Consider the following 14,321-nt stretch of genomic DNA (forward strand, 5'->3'; position numbering starts at 1 on the left):
CGCCGCATTTTTTGTTCCGCCGTATTTTTTCTTGACAAAACGACTTCTATCACTTCCCACTAGGTTACAAAGTTCACATTCGACAGACACAGCCGTAAAGAACAAGAAAGAAACGCGGATAAATAAAGCAGGAATGAAAATGTTGCAATTTGGCGTTTTCCCTTCTACGGAACTCACCGCTATTTTCTTTGTTGTACGAGCTTTCTCTCTCAGTCGCCAAAGAAACGATGTCGCACATTCCAGTGGGGCCAATTCCACCGCGACAAAAGATCGTCGCAACATAGTTCAGCGTATCAATATTTATTACATACCATATATAGAAGTCGCTTTTGCTACTTTGGCAGTACGTTTTCCACGTACGCGTCGATTAACTAATCAAAATGTAGTTTTTGTAGAATCTTATTCTTCAACAGTTAGCCTGGTCATTATAGTCAAAGAAAAATTAACTGCATTCGGAATAGTGTAACCGATACGGTGAAAATTTTCCATTTTTCAATCTCCTAAAACTTGAAGCACTTTATCCTTTCTCACCGCACCTTGCAGTTTTCTAGAAATATGAAATTCTAGTGTTTTATTTGTCATATAACATCACTGTTGCGAAATACCTGCGGGATAAATCCTCGCGGGATATGTGCAGGTGACATATAGATACAAGTAGAATGGAGCTGGTAGACTGGAAGGCGGATATATAGATGAGAAAAAACTTATATACAACAGACGGCGAGCTCAATACCAAGGGTATTGCTCAATCGCGATCCTAACTGTCCAACTACGCAGGACAAAGCGTCGACATTGTTCTCTTTTTATGGCCATACTCTCCTTTTATACCTATAACAGAAATCCATCAGATTGGCACTCAAAATCGAAGAATAGATGAGTACAAGAAACAATTCTTGGGGAAACAATTACGTTTGATGTATTTTTACTCTGTATGTACATTGTACAGTAATGTTCATTGATAGGTTCCCAGTGGCTCACTATTTTTTGTTTCAAATCAAGAATCAAAACGGGAACGAGTTTCCTCGGATATATGGTTTCTTTTCCAAGCAAATTTTAGATGCCAATAAGAGAGTGAAGTTCGTAACGTTAATGTAACGATTCACTTGTAGAGAAAATCATCATTTTACAACTGTACGATCATCTCAAATTGAGTAATCTCTTTTCAAAAAGCAAAGTGTATTCAGATTTTGGAAATAAAACTCCTTTAAAGGCGTTCTAAATTAAAACAGTGATGTTAGTTTTAATATTTCGTTATATTAACGTTTACTAACTTCAATCTGGTGTTCCAATGACTAACGATTCAAGTGACATGAGAAACTAACGACACTTTGGTCATAGACATATGAAATTTCTGTAGAAAGAAATTTTGTTTTAGTTTTAATTCCATAAAAATAATAAGCCACTGGGAACCCATTAATGAACATATCACATACTTCCAAATTGAAATGCGATTCCCGAAACACTGTAACATTTTTTTCATGCCCCTGACTTTCGGTGCATCGAGTTCGACTCAAGCCAACCCTGAGAACTCAACTTACGCATTTAGTAAATATGCACCGTTAACGGCTTTCAAGCGAATATCTGTATATAATATTATGGTGGCGATATATAGTTGCTATGAAAATTCTGAGTTTTACGACGCTTTCAGACCGAGATTTTATGACACCCATAAGCCAAACACTTCCAATATCAACGAAGTTGACGATGCAGTGCATCGCAGCCCACCGTATATGCAGGGACAGTATACATCAAGTGTCCTAGCCTCGGAATCGTACCTAATCAAATGCGGGTTGAATTTACGGGGGATTTTGCACTGCAATTTTCACTCTAAAGTTACGATCAAATGTATGCACGAGTAACTTGACTCAATCTTCAAAAATAAGGATTCATTTTTAAAGCCTTTGTAAAAAACACTTCCGATTACGTGTTACCTATTTTCCAAAAGGCCTTTCCTAGTCACGGCTGCAGTAAACCATTGAAACAAAAAAAAAAAAAAGAGCAACTTGAATATATGAATTTTTGGATTCTTGTGTGGGTTAGCAGCTGCTTCAAGACGACGTCTCATTCTCAAGAGATCTTATTCTACAATTGACTTTCTCTACCTTCTAGATTGTCCATCTTTCTGTCGCCTGTGGGTGATGCGAAAGATTCGGATTCGAGCCAATTTCTTTCCTTCAGTCCTGATGGCTGTCCACTCTTCAAGCCATCTCCCCACATTTATCTTGTCCAATCTCACTTCGCTCTGCGGTAACCCAACCTTATCCATAGCCGTAGCCATATCCATTTCCATATCCAGATTATAGCTGTCCGTCTGCTTAGTTATTTCCATCGAACATTTCGTGTGAAAACAACGTTTCGATAGGTGTTGACAGTAGCTTACCTCTTTCTAAAGTGATGCACCTTAGAAGCCTGGTGCAGAGTGATGTTCGCCGAAGTTTCCGAAATGTGTACTCACCGATTTTCATTGATCTGTGATATATTGTACATTAAAATACATAGTAAAAAACATTAGACACGAATTTTTGTTCGTGCTGATTCAGCCGATTAAAGGGTAGAAAATCACCCATACAGTTTATCCTGAAAAATAGATTTTTCCATAGTCTTTGTTACTTAGACGTGCAATTTTCATATGAAACCAATTGGATGTAATTCACCATGAAACGACGACAATATATGGGTTGTTTTTACTTTCAGACGTTGTTTGGGGTGATTCTTATCCCTCTAACGGCCAATTATCATGTAAGCAAGAATTTTTTTTCGAGGTTCTACGACGTACACCTCGGATACTTTCTTTGTAGGCTTCGAGAGGATTTGGGAAAACGTGTAAATCCGGTCAACATTTCCCGGAAAAGATGAACTGATTTGGAATAGCGGGAGACGATAGTAATAGCGCATCTATAAAGTCCTCATTCCGTCGACGTTTCCAGCTGCCATTTTACAGGTTAATAGAATCTCCGACTATTTGACTTTCAAATTCACGTCTCCCCGCGGTCGTTCGAACAAATTACGCAATTGCAGATTGAATCGCTCGTTTTACTTCGAGCAATTCACATAAATTTAAGAAATCAGTTTGTTGTTGTTGAACTTGTCGTGAGGTAAAAATTGTGCGGAATAAGATGTAACTTTATAATCAAGCCTTCCAAAATAAAAGAAATAAAAAATTCCATTCACATGTCTAAACAACACTTGAGTATACAGGGATAAGTCACTCGCTACCTTTTTGGTTGACGGATTGAAAGGCAGGAGAAAGGAAGGTATAGAAAAACCGAAAATCTTTGAGTAGAAACGACCGATGGCCCACTTCCGGCGGAAGTGAAGGCACAGAATCAGCCGAGTGTTCAAAGTCGCGGGGGTAACCGAGATCACAGACATTCCTTACGCTTGATCGGCCCTTGAATCGTTTCGCCCCGTCACTATTGCCACCCTTTGCACGCCTCCCTTTCACGCCAGGCCAATCACCTAGTGGATCAGATCAATAATTTACAAATCTCTTGCGAGGCCCAGAAAGCGTTACGTCCATTAGATGGATCTCCAGGATTTAATCTTCAGCTGAACAAACTCTAGAAATATCTGGCACGTGTCATATAAATTAAGCTTTGATAACTTCGGAAACTTATGATTTATATAGCTATGTTACGTACGTCGTGACTTCCGTGTCCCTTAGATTTCGAACCATATTTGACCAACTACGTAACGTACTTACAGAAGCAGTTCAGCTCCAATTTTTCACTTTCATTCAAATTGGTTCGAAAAGCGACTGAATCGTTATTTGGATTTGGTGCCCTGAATACATCGCTGGGTATATAAGCTCCATACCCGACTACTATTTCCGACATCTCTCATATCCGATAGAAATGCTCTAGAGGGCGGAAGTTCACTTTTCCGGGCTATTGGGTAATCCTAGACTGACCACGGGCCGGCGAACAAGTTTTATAAAATTGAGGCGATGGTATAAGAGGCTGACCAATTTCACAAATAAAATCGACTTGCACTTTACTTTACTGTATACCTGCCTGTACGATGAATTCTTTTCAAGCTCAGATTTTATCGAAGTAGGAGCGCCGACTGTCTGTCTAATGGGTGCTGAACAATTTTCGACGTTCCAGAGCTTGTACAGTCGGCGACGTTGGTTATTCAAGCTTTAAAAATACGATAGGAAGTGTGGTTGGCGTTCACCAAAATCTATCTGCTTTACTTAGGATCTGTGTATTAGCAATTGATTCGGCGATATTTCTCACAGTTCTATTTACATTCCAAACGGTGGAATGAATCAATTCCGACATCTATTCAGTTTGCTATTCCCACTCGTATTTGCTCGCTTAACGAGCTTTCAGGTAACAAGACTGCCGAGCGTAAATCCTGGAGTTCTGACTTTATTGCACGATTTAAAAAAAAACGTGTCGTGTCAGCTTGAAGACTGAATATCTCAGTCCGACATTGAACGCCGAACCAACATCGACAACCGACGGTTTCATGAACAACGAAATCCAATCATATCGATAAATTAGTATCAAAGGTGGCTCGAAATACCTTGCAGACCTCAAAGTTTCCGCACCCGGTGGTAAATAGGTCGTTCGTCTTACGCCCCAAAAAGTCGTAGGATTATCCGGACGGCTTTTCCGCTGCTCTACTGAATTGATTTACAGCCTGAATATCGGCAGGCTACTTCTTAATATCCCAGACCCCCTTATGGTCGGCTTGACACATATACCCGGATGTGTTTTTTATGGGTAACATTTTCTCGCAAAGGGGTTCGTGGCCCGCAGGTTATTAATCCTTCACGGAACATATAAGGTTACGCGAACAACATGATTGTGTCCCGCTGTTGCGCCAGAAGGTGCTGACCGCGTTATGGCAAAAAGCCGAAAGTAATTTCATCCTTCAAAATCAGAAACGAATTCATTCAATGATCCTTCAATACTCACCAAAAGCATCGAACGCAGTTTAAATTCAACTAGCTTTTACCTTAATACGGATCACGTTCGAGATGAAACCTATTTGAACCGTCGCAGTTCTGCGCTGCGATACTCGTTGATCCATTAAACGAGACGTATCTGCCCCACTAAACTTCGCCATGGAACTGGCGTTAAATCAGGATTTAATGGGCAACCATGGGTATGTACCCCACTTGCTGCTGCTACGAGTGCCGGATATAAAATGCTTTGCGTGGACTGGGAGAAACAAATTGGACGTGGTCTGGAATACCTGCGAGCGGGAAGTGCCTGCAATAGAATTAAAACTGCCGGGAGAATCCACTCCGCCCTTTTTGCTCTGAAATTTATATTTACGTATATGTGTCGCTCACTTTTGAAAGTTGGAAATTGAAACCAGCTCCTAATTGCCGTGCATGTCGGTCTAAATAATTATTTCACTCGATGTATGATATAACGACGATGTGATGCTGCGACATCGTCGAGGAACTAAAGACGTGTTCTCACTATTGGGGTCATGCGTTCTGTGGAACATAGGAGCAGAGTCTTTTGAGAATAATGAGTACCAACCGTTGGGCGATGATAATTAATTACCTTCGACGTAATCAATAAACAATATAAGATATATCGCAGGCTTCAGATCCTGCCCACCGATTAAGAAGCTGCAGAAGCGGCGGTGAAGCTTTGCCGTAGCTCTGAGGAAGATAAATCATGAGGCTTGGAGAATGGGTCTAGCGAGCGAGTATAAACAACACCTGGTGTCTTCATAAATTATTATTTCGCACTGCTGCCGTCTCATAAACTGAGGAGAACAAAGTCTTATCTGAACGCGGAAAGACCAATCTTCAACGCTCATCTTGCAAAAATTACTCATTGTACATTGCAAAACTCACGAAACCCACGTTATGTACCTGCCATTAAACCGAAACAGCTAACAACCTAGTCAGCATAACATGGCGTCAACTGATGTAGGTTTCAAAAGCATTTCTTACACCTTTTATAATTTCTGACCATGAGAAACCATCACAACATCGTATACAAGATTGAAACTTGCAACTTTCAACGTAGATTATACGTGGTAACGTTCGAAAACGGAAATGATCTGCTCGTTTGGTTTATAGAAGCGTTTGCCATATCCGTGTACGTAGAATGATATTTAGCAACGTTGGGATCTGCAAATGCTGGAATACTCTGCAGGAGTTAGAAGGTGGCTGTCAGCACGCACCAGTTTTATGCGGTAATTGATATCATCACGCCTCGTTAGCATAATTACACGTTACCCTTAGCGTAGCACATACCCGTACCTGGTTTGCGGAGTTGCGCTAATGTCATAATCAGTATGGACTCACAGCATTTCCTGCTCGATAAATTCGGATGGTGCAATCTTCCCAAGAGTAAACTTTGTGTAAAAATGTTATTGCTTTGTCTTGGGATCGAAGAATTATCTACAATCACCTCCGTTTTCCAGGTGGTTACATTGATATTTTCCATCCTCTTCCTATAATGCACAGTGACCAATAGCTTAATGTACCTCACGACAAACGCAAGCTTTCGAATAAGTACTGAAAAAAGTGTCCCTTCACGTCGCACGACAAATGTTCTTTAAAACAGATTCATTTCACCTCCTACAGCAGTGAAGTCTGCTGACAGCCAAATCTTGTTGGATTTCTTCAAACTCCTTATTCTTCGTTTCCGGTATGAAGACAAATGCAAATAGGAAGGCCAGGAAGCAGGCAGCGGAAAATATATAGTACACAACGTATTCACCCACGGCATCTCCGATCACTTGATACAACTTGGCAACAACAAGACCAAAAACCCCGTCCGAAATGGTAACTATGGCACTGCCGATACTTTTAACATTATTCGGAAACAGCTGGCCGATGAGGGCATCAGGAATCGCGCCAAGCCCGAGCTGATAGACGAGCTGGAAAAGAATGATGGTGACGACCGGAAGCCAGTTTACCGATGTCACGTTAAAGCCGTTCCGATCGGCGATGAGGTAGCTCGCCAATACCGCCAAGGTGACGGATGCTCCCAATGTTGAGGTCATGAGCAACGGTCTGCATCCAACTTTTTCCACAGTGACGGTAGCAAGAGCACAGGATAAAAGTCCCATCACCAAGACTATCACAGTTGCCAAGTTTGTGTTGATACCGATATTCGCTGATTGGAAAAGTACCTCCAAGTACGCCATGGTCGTGTAATTGCCGCTCATCAATTGGGCGATGATAAGGGAAACGACGATACCGAGTGCCTTGCGATTGTTCGGACGTAACATTTCCCGGAATTTGGTCGTCCACTTTTGAGTGGTCGAGTTCTTCTCTATGCTCAGTATCACTGCTTCGAGTTCATTCTTTGCTTCTTGGTTGTCCGTTATTCCTTTGAAAAACGACAGTGACTTAGCCGCCTCGACGTACCTCTTCTTCGAGGCCAGGAAGTAGGGAGTCTCGGGGAACCAGGCGAACAGACACAGAAAGAGAATCGGTATCAGGAAGAGAACTATGGAAAGGGTTCTTATCGCCACGAACGGTCCTAAACTGCAGGTGAAAACTGACCCGGTAAATACGTTCACTGCAATCAAAGTACCGAGGGCGCCCTTGATGTTGACGTCGGCGATCTCCGAGACGTACATGGGATTTGTCGTGTAGGAAATTCCGATCCCAGTCCCTAGAATCACGCGAGCGATGTACAGCTCTTCCACTTTAGTTGCAAATATATCGATCAGCCAGCCGACTCCGTATAGCAAACTTGTCAATAGAAGTGTCCTTTTTCGGCCGAACGTATCGGCGCAGGCTGCTCCGATGAAGGGTCCAATCATCGAACCGATTCCTGTCAATGACACTATCCAAGAACTCTGGTCCGACGTAATAACGATGTGAGAATCCTTATCCATCAACCTAGAGAGATTGGTTGTCGCCCATCCGTAGACAGTCCCAGCGCAAACCATGCTCATGGTGGCTGTTGGCAGAAATGGAATATTTATTCAACAATTTGTTGCACCCAGATTTTGACATGATTGTATTATGGAGTTTAAATAAATTTCGACCAGTCTCTTATCCCCACCCTTTTCGATTTGCTAATTAATTTTTATGTGAGAGTCTCTAAGCTTCGACGTACAAATGAATTTTTCAGATTTTTCCTACACCTGATTCGGAAGTTATAATTTTTCCATAATCTCTATTTTCGGTCGTCGCTTGTTTGTCAGGCGCTTCCAGTACTTTGCTAAGACGTCACTTGGAGGAATGTCTGAGAGAAAATCTCTCGAATGGTGAACGGTTTTTCAAAAAACGTTTATTTCATTTCGAAAAAAGTCAATACTTCAAGTGACAGAAAACATTCAGATATTTTTTGATGTGACCCCCTGGTGACGGACTAGAATCAGCTGAAAGATAAGCATCCATCAAAATTAGGGATTTTGGAAAATTCATAACCGCTGAACTAAGTCTCAAAAAAAATTCAAAAGGGCAGTTTTAAAATTTGAAGGTGAGTGTCAAACACTTGTCGAATTTTATCGGAATGCCCATTGTAAATGCTAATCAGCTGCTACATTAAGGGGTTACACAGGTTTCGAAGGTTGAAAAAAGCATATTCAAACTTAAGGCATATGAAAGAACAATATTTGAACGATATTTGATAAAATTTTCATTCAAAATTTTTGAAAATTCAGTTGTTCAAAACTGGTTTTTAGGGACCCAGTATTTTCGCGGTGGTGACGATAACTCATGCTAGCTTTATTTGACATCAAAAAACCAAATATTTTCAGTTAGTAGGTGATTATAGCTACTGAATGAACGAAGAATTTTTTTAATAATTTCAACTTGAATTTTTGCAGAACTTTTTGCAAAAAAGTCCGATTTTCGGTACACCTTACACCATGTAAAGTAAGTTGTGATCGAAGAAAAAAAATCCTTTGTTCAATCATTAGCCAATACTATCTAGAAGAAGTGCAAAATTTCAATAAGGTCTGTGCACTAGTTTTTATGAAAGTTTGGCCACCGATTTCAAAAATACAGTTTTGAGAAAAGAAGAAAGGTATTTCCGAAGGCTCTCTCTCCTAGACTTTTACTCCAATTGACTTAAAACTTAGGGAAAATATTCTTCACATGTTGTACTATTGGATAGAAAATAAAATTTAAAATAGATTTCTGAAATTTTTAAACCCATGTACCCCCTTAAAGATATTTCAAACTTCAACTCCGATATCACGAAGTAGTGTAACAAGTCAGACTTAGATTCGAATAAAGTTTTTATTGATCAGTTGCAACTACATGAATAGCATATCATGAATAGCACGATTTGATTACACACAAAACACGATAACGATTTGGTAGACGCTAGACTAGCTGAAATTAACTTTTATGAAAGCTAATAAACTGAGCGATAAGCCGAGAGTCTTGGTCGAATTGTGATGAATGAGTATCTATTAATGTCAGGCTCTAGTGTTCAGCCATTGCTTCACATCAATCATTCACTCGAAAAACACTAACCTGTAATTCCAGCTGCCCATTGCTTCCATTGCGTCCTTTTCCCCACAGTCGGTTTATTCATTATTTACTCAAAATCAGCCTGTAAGCCTCTTAAGTCGATATACTCGTTTTTCGAATGATGATATTGACCAGCATGCAAAGCGACTAGTATGCGTAGTATGATAAATGTGTTTGCGTACATCAAACAGATTTCTACTGAAAAATAGTAATCAAACATTTTATTTATACATTTCGATGGTTTGTATGATAGTCTTGTGGGTACAAATTCCAGTCTTTCGAATAGTTAGAATGCAGAGTTGACAGTTGCCGAGGAAAGAGAAAGAGAGAGGACGTTGGAGAAAGTAAACCAATGTTCTCTATCTCCTCAGCGCTCACGGTAATTAAGAATCTGTTTCTTTGATCACGAAGCTACGACAAGTACCATCAGATGTGGCCTGTTCAATCCACTAGAAATGAGTTCAATTCCATTCAACTGCGTGTAATAATGTACTTGGTAATTACCTCAGAATAAAGCAACAGCAAAAACAAATACAACTGCATTGTATACGAGCTCACCAGAATAGTTCGTGCGAGCGAAGCAGTCGCGCAGTTACTGATTAAATGCCGATGATCGTCAGCTGAGAACCACGAATAGATTGTTCGTATTTCAGTTATATCAGCGACGCCTGAGTTATTATTTTTATAACTTGTACCAAACTCTGTTATTCAGGCATACACTGTCAATGATAAAAATGCCTTGTGTGACATGTGCGTCTGTTTCTCTAGTTGCAAGCCAAGCTACGGAGTTTCAATAAATGTTTTCGCGACGCGATGTCCGCTTGACAATATGTAAGTCACACCGTATTCCTTTCATTTGCATATCGAAAGATGATCGAGGGAGAAGGGAAGGGGGCGCGGTCAGGTGTTAACGGAAAAATTATGCTAACGAACGAGTGGAGACGATTAGATGAGACAAAAAAATATCTGCACGGCTTCATGCATCAGTCTTTATTTTTTCGCTTAACACACCGAAGTTCACTATCGCCCAAGTCAATTTGTATCTGAGCAAATGTTTTGTTTTTAGTTTCTGGCACAAATGCGAGAACAAAGAAGAACGCGAGAAGGCAGGAGCCAGTAAAGAAGTAATAAACGACGTATATCCCGAGATGATCACCGATTACTTGATAAAGCTTGGAAATAGTGGATCCCAAAATACCGTCGGTGACAGTGATCGTGGCGCCCGCGATGCCCTTGACGTTTGTTGGGAAAAGTTCACCAATCAAAGAGTTCGTCAGAGTTCCCAAGCCTATTTGGTACGCAATTTGGAAGAGGATTACGTCCAGAATTGGGATCCAGTTGACAACCGAAATGTCGATCGAGGTCCGGGTTTCCAGGAGTATGTAAGTCGCAAGGATGCCCAGAGTCGTTGTTGTGCCCAGAGTCGAGGCAAACAGGAGTGGCCTTCTACCCGCCTTCTCCACCGTGTAGGTCGACAAGGTACAAGAGACCAGGCTCACCGCCAAGACGATGCATGTCGCAAGGTCGGGGTCGAGGGCTATGTGAGCGTCCTTGAAGAGATCCTCCAAGTAGGAAGTAGTGGTGAAGGACCCGCTCAGTTGTTGGGCGGCGATCAAACCGATGACGATGAAAAGAGCCCGGCGATTGTTGGGTAGACGCAGCTCTGATAGCTTTTCCCGAAAGCTCTGTCTGTCTATGTTCTCGTTTATGCTTCGTAAAATAAAGTCGAGCTCCTCCCTGACTTCCACCTCATCCTGGATGCCCTTGAAAAATTTGATGGCTGCCATAGCCTCCTCGTATCTTCCCTTCGCTGCCAGGTGATATGGGCTCTCCGGAAACCAGATGAATGTTGCCAAAAATAAAATCGGGACCGAAAGAAGTATCATTGTCAGGACCTGTATGGACGCCCAGTATCCGACTACACAGGCGAATAATGAACCTGTGAACACGTTCGTGGCTATCAAGGTTCCAAGAGCACCGCGAATGTTTATGTCGGCAACCTCGGAAACGTACATCGGGTTTACCGTGTACGAAACGCCGACTCCGATGCCAAGGATCAGCCTAGCCACGTAGTACGTTGTCACGCTTCGGGCAAAGATCACGGTTACCCAGCCAATAATAAAGTAAAGAACAGATATCAGCAGAGTCTTTTTCCGGCCGATACTATCAGCCATAGCAGCTCCGATGAACGGTCCTATCATTGACCCCACTACAGTCAAAGACAGAAGCCAGCCTCCTTCGTCAGTCGTAAAATGCACCTGAGCTTCGGGACTTGTAAGACGGGAAATGCATGTCGTGTACCACCCGTAGACAGTGCCAGCGGAGATCATCGACATCGTTGCTGTAAACGTAAACTGATATAGAATTTAATTCGTGGTGAGAGCTGATGAAATCAAGTCGCGTAGTTCGGTTCAAGTTTTAGGGTGTGATTAGTTATTGAAATGGATCTATAAGTCGAACTTGGATGGTACAATTTTTGATTTTGAAACTGTACATAATCCAGCACACTTACCAGTGATGCTGCCCACCCATTGCTTCCACTGAGTTCTCCCGTTTGGGTCGGTTTTGTGCTGGCAAGAACCAGTTATCTCCGTCCTATCGACCTTAAGAAGAAAAGTTTTATTCTACTATAGGTCAGATAAGCATAGTTTAAAAAATTCTATGATGCTGCAATCGGATCTCGACGACCTTTTTTAATCAAGTATCGCAGTGTGACAATCGCCACAATTCGTCTCATCGGGTTTTGAATCAACATCGCGATATACAATTAGCATTGATATAATAGCCCGAGGAGCCGTAAGATACAGCATATAAAACATATGATACATCACAATATCATCCATTCTTGAAAACAAGAGGATCGGGTTTCAAGTTCGGATCAATTTCACAGGTCGAGTTTGAACGTTAGTTCCATACTATGAGATGCACAAATTTAATAGAAACGCGTGAGTAATTAGATCTTGTTTAAATGATATTGACATTACCATATCGTGTATCAACCGAACAGTCAATGAAACGTTGCGTTAAACAATTGAAACGATAAACGTGAATGGAAAAACGGCGACGCGAACTGCGGACGAAGAAAATGGAACGTGAAAATAGCGCGCGTGTCGTTAAATCACTGGGAAGCTTAGACGACTCGAAACGCTGGATGATTCTACTCGAAGAGCTAGCTGTTGTTTTTCGCCCCTTCGGCGTCTTTCCCGTCCTCTCACAACTCTTCGTTTCTTGGGATTCTCCTCGGCCTGGTAGGTTCACCAAAATAATCTCCGACTTCTCGCGCGCATGTTCCTTGCAACGACGTCCCGATATACACGCACGGAACACTCGACGAACAGGCGGGTCAGTCACCTCTGGGATATTTTTTTAATTCTTACATATTGACAGCGGTTGACAAGTTCGATTTTTGTGTCAAACCAATATTCAAATATTTCAAGATTCGTGCGGCTAATCGCAGTTGAAAATTTCCTGTATCGTTAGCACAATTTTTAACCGGTAAACACGCGGAACACTGATATCAAAAATGACTTCAACCATATACCCAACTCATCTCACGTTGAATTCGAAGGAATGACAACCACTGCCCAACTGGCACAATCATATCAATAAGCCAAAGTGCTTTCGGATTGGCGCGAAAAGTTGACACAACGCTCGACTACGTCTCTCCGATAGCGAGCTTCGCCCGGAGATCCACGTGTGCAGGGTCATCGTCAGATATTCCGTAGTTCGCGAGCAGAATGAATATTCAAGGATAAGTTTGAAGAGATGATAGAAACACAACTTACCAAGTTCGATGCAGCCGCCTTGTCGTTATCCATTGTTGCGACTCTTGCACACTATTTTACCAACATCATTCGGTTTAGTGGTACAAATGTTCGCAGTTGATCGTCACGACATGAGATAACAGACTGTTCGTATTAATGATGTTTAGATAACGGATTTGGACCATACTCACGAGTTGTTACAAGTCTTGGTTAGACATCAAGCACTGCACTGCTTCAAATGATCATACTTAATTGGTTATACTGCAACGGATACATAATTTATGCTGTAATCGCATATTTATACAAGAACAGAGCAGAATTATCGCGGGGCAAGTTAGCCGACGCACTTGTAAGCAGCCCTACCGTGGCGATAATGAACATACACTTATCAGCGTCAATGTCACTACGCATGTCATGTGATACGTGAGCATGTGAGAGTCGTAAGGTGTTACGATTTGACATAAACATACAGCAGGAGCATGGATCGGTTTGTGACCTCTTGCAAAAGCCGTTTTTCGATTTACGGAGTTGATTCGGTTTGAATTACGCTGGCGTAAAGCCAGGATAGTATGTTATATTTTACAGAAACCGTGAGAATTTTCACTTGTGCCTATTTGCTCAGACAGTCAGGATAATTAAAAATAAATTTATGCTACCTTTCCAGGAAACAAAGCTAGGTTCAATCAAATTGGCTTCACGTAACAGACTATGAATGGTACGTCTTTACCGCATTAATAAAATTGATTCTGGTTTTAAGATATGTATTGTTACATCGTGAGTCAGCTGGCGTTATCATGCTCATTCCGACACTAATTGGATAATGATTCGCATTCAACAAGCATCAGTACTGAATTTCGTTGATTGACACTTTGTTGGAATCGACACTAATATTTTTAAAAGGAATAAGTCATGACGATCGGACGGCCGGAAACCTCAATAAGACTGGGATCTGGAGTTTCTCGATTTTACCGTAACTTGGCTGTCTTTTTTGTCGTGAGATCGGCCAGTTTCCCTGTGACACCAGGCGGCTATTTTCGGTACTTTTAACAACATGTGTGTTCCTTGGTTGGAAAGCACAGGATTTTTTGCGCTCACGCTCAGCCGAACTACGAGAAAAATAGATGTTTATTTTGCTGTGT

General features: G+C 41.5%; 2 protein-coding genes across 5 annotated transcripts; both read right to left on the reverse strand.

Annotated features, from left to right (window-relative positions):
• Positions 1-5,687: 5,687 nt before the first annotated feature.
• Positions 5,688-10,369, reverse strand: LOC124177012 (facilitated trehalose transporter Tret1-like). The gene is made up of 3 exons (XM_046559019.1): positions 9,923-10,369; positions 9,422-9,616; positions 5,688-7,892 (listed from the first exon to the last, which is right to left on the reverse strand). The coding sequence occupies exons 2-3, from the start codon at positions 9,480-9,482 to the stop codon at positions 6,550-6,552; spliced, it is 1,404 nt and encodes a 467-aa protein (XP_046414975.1). The 5' UTR covers positions 9,483-9,616; positions 9,923-10,369; the 3' UTR covers positions 5,688-6,549.
• Positions 10,370-10,393: 24 nt separating this feature from the next.
• LOC124177011 (facilitated trehalose transporter Tret1-like) lies at positions 10,394-14,147 on the reverse strand. Of its 4 annotated transcripts, XM_046559015.1 has the most exons (4): positions 13,374-14,147; positions 13,204-13,254; positions 11,931-12,021; positions 10,394-11,759 (listed from the first exon to the last, which is right to left on the reverse strand). In XM_046559015.1, the coding sequence occupies exons 2-4, from the start codon at positions 13,234-13,236 to the stop codon at positions 10,402-10,404; spliced, it is 1,482 nt and encodes a 493-aa protein (XP_046414971.1). In that variant the 5' UTR covers positions 13,237-13,254; positions 13,374-14,147; the 3' UTR covers positions 10,394-10,401. The 4 variants fall into 4 exon arrangements, with proteins under 4 accessions (XP_046414971.1, XP_046414974.1, XP_046414973.1 ...); XM_046559018.1 differs by lacking the exon at positions 13,374-14,147 and having other exon boundaries at positions 10,394-11,772; positions 13,204-13,221; XM_046559017.1 differs by lacking the exons at positions 13,204-13,254; positions 13,374-14,147 and adding an exon at positions 12,403-12,986 and having other exon boundaries at positions 10,394-11,772.
• Between the last annotated feature and the right edge of the window lie 174 nt (positions 14,148-14,321).

Source organism: Neodiprion fabricii, chromosome 2, assembly GCF_021155785.1.
Source record: "Neodiprion fabricii isolate iyNeoFabr1 chromosome 2, iyNeoFabr1.1, whole genome shotgun sequence".
In the NCBI taxonomy this organism is placed as follows: Eukaryota; Metazoa; Arthropoda; class Insecta; order Hymenoptera; family Diprionidae; genus Neodiprion; species Neodiprion fabricii.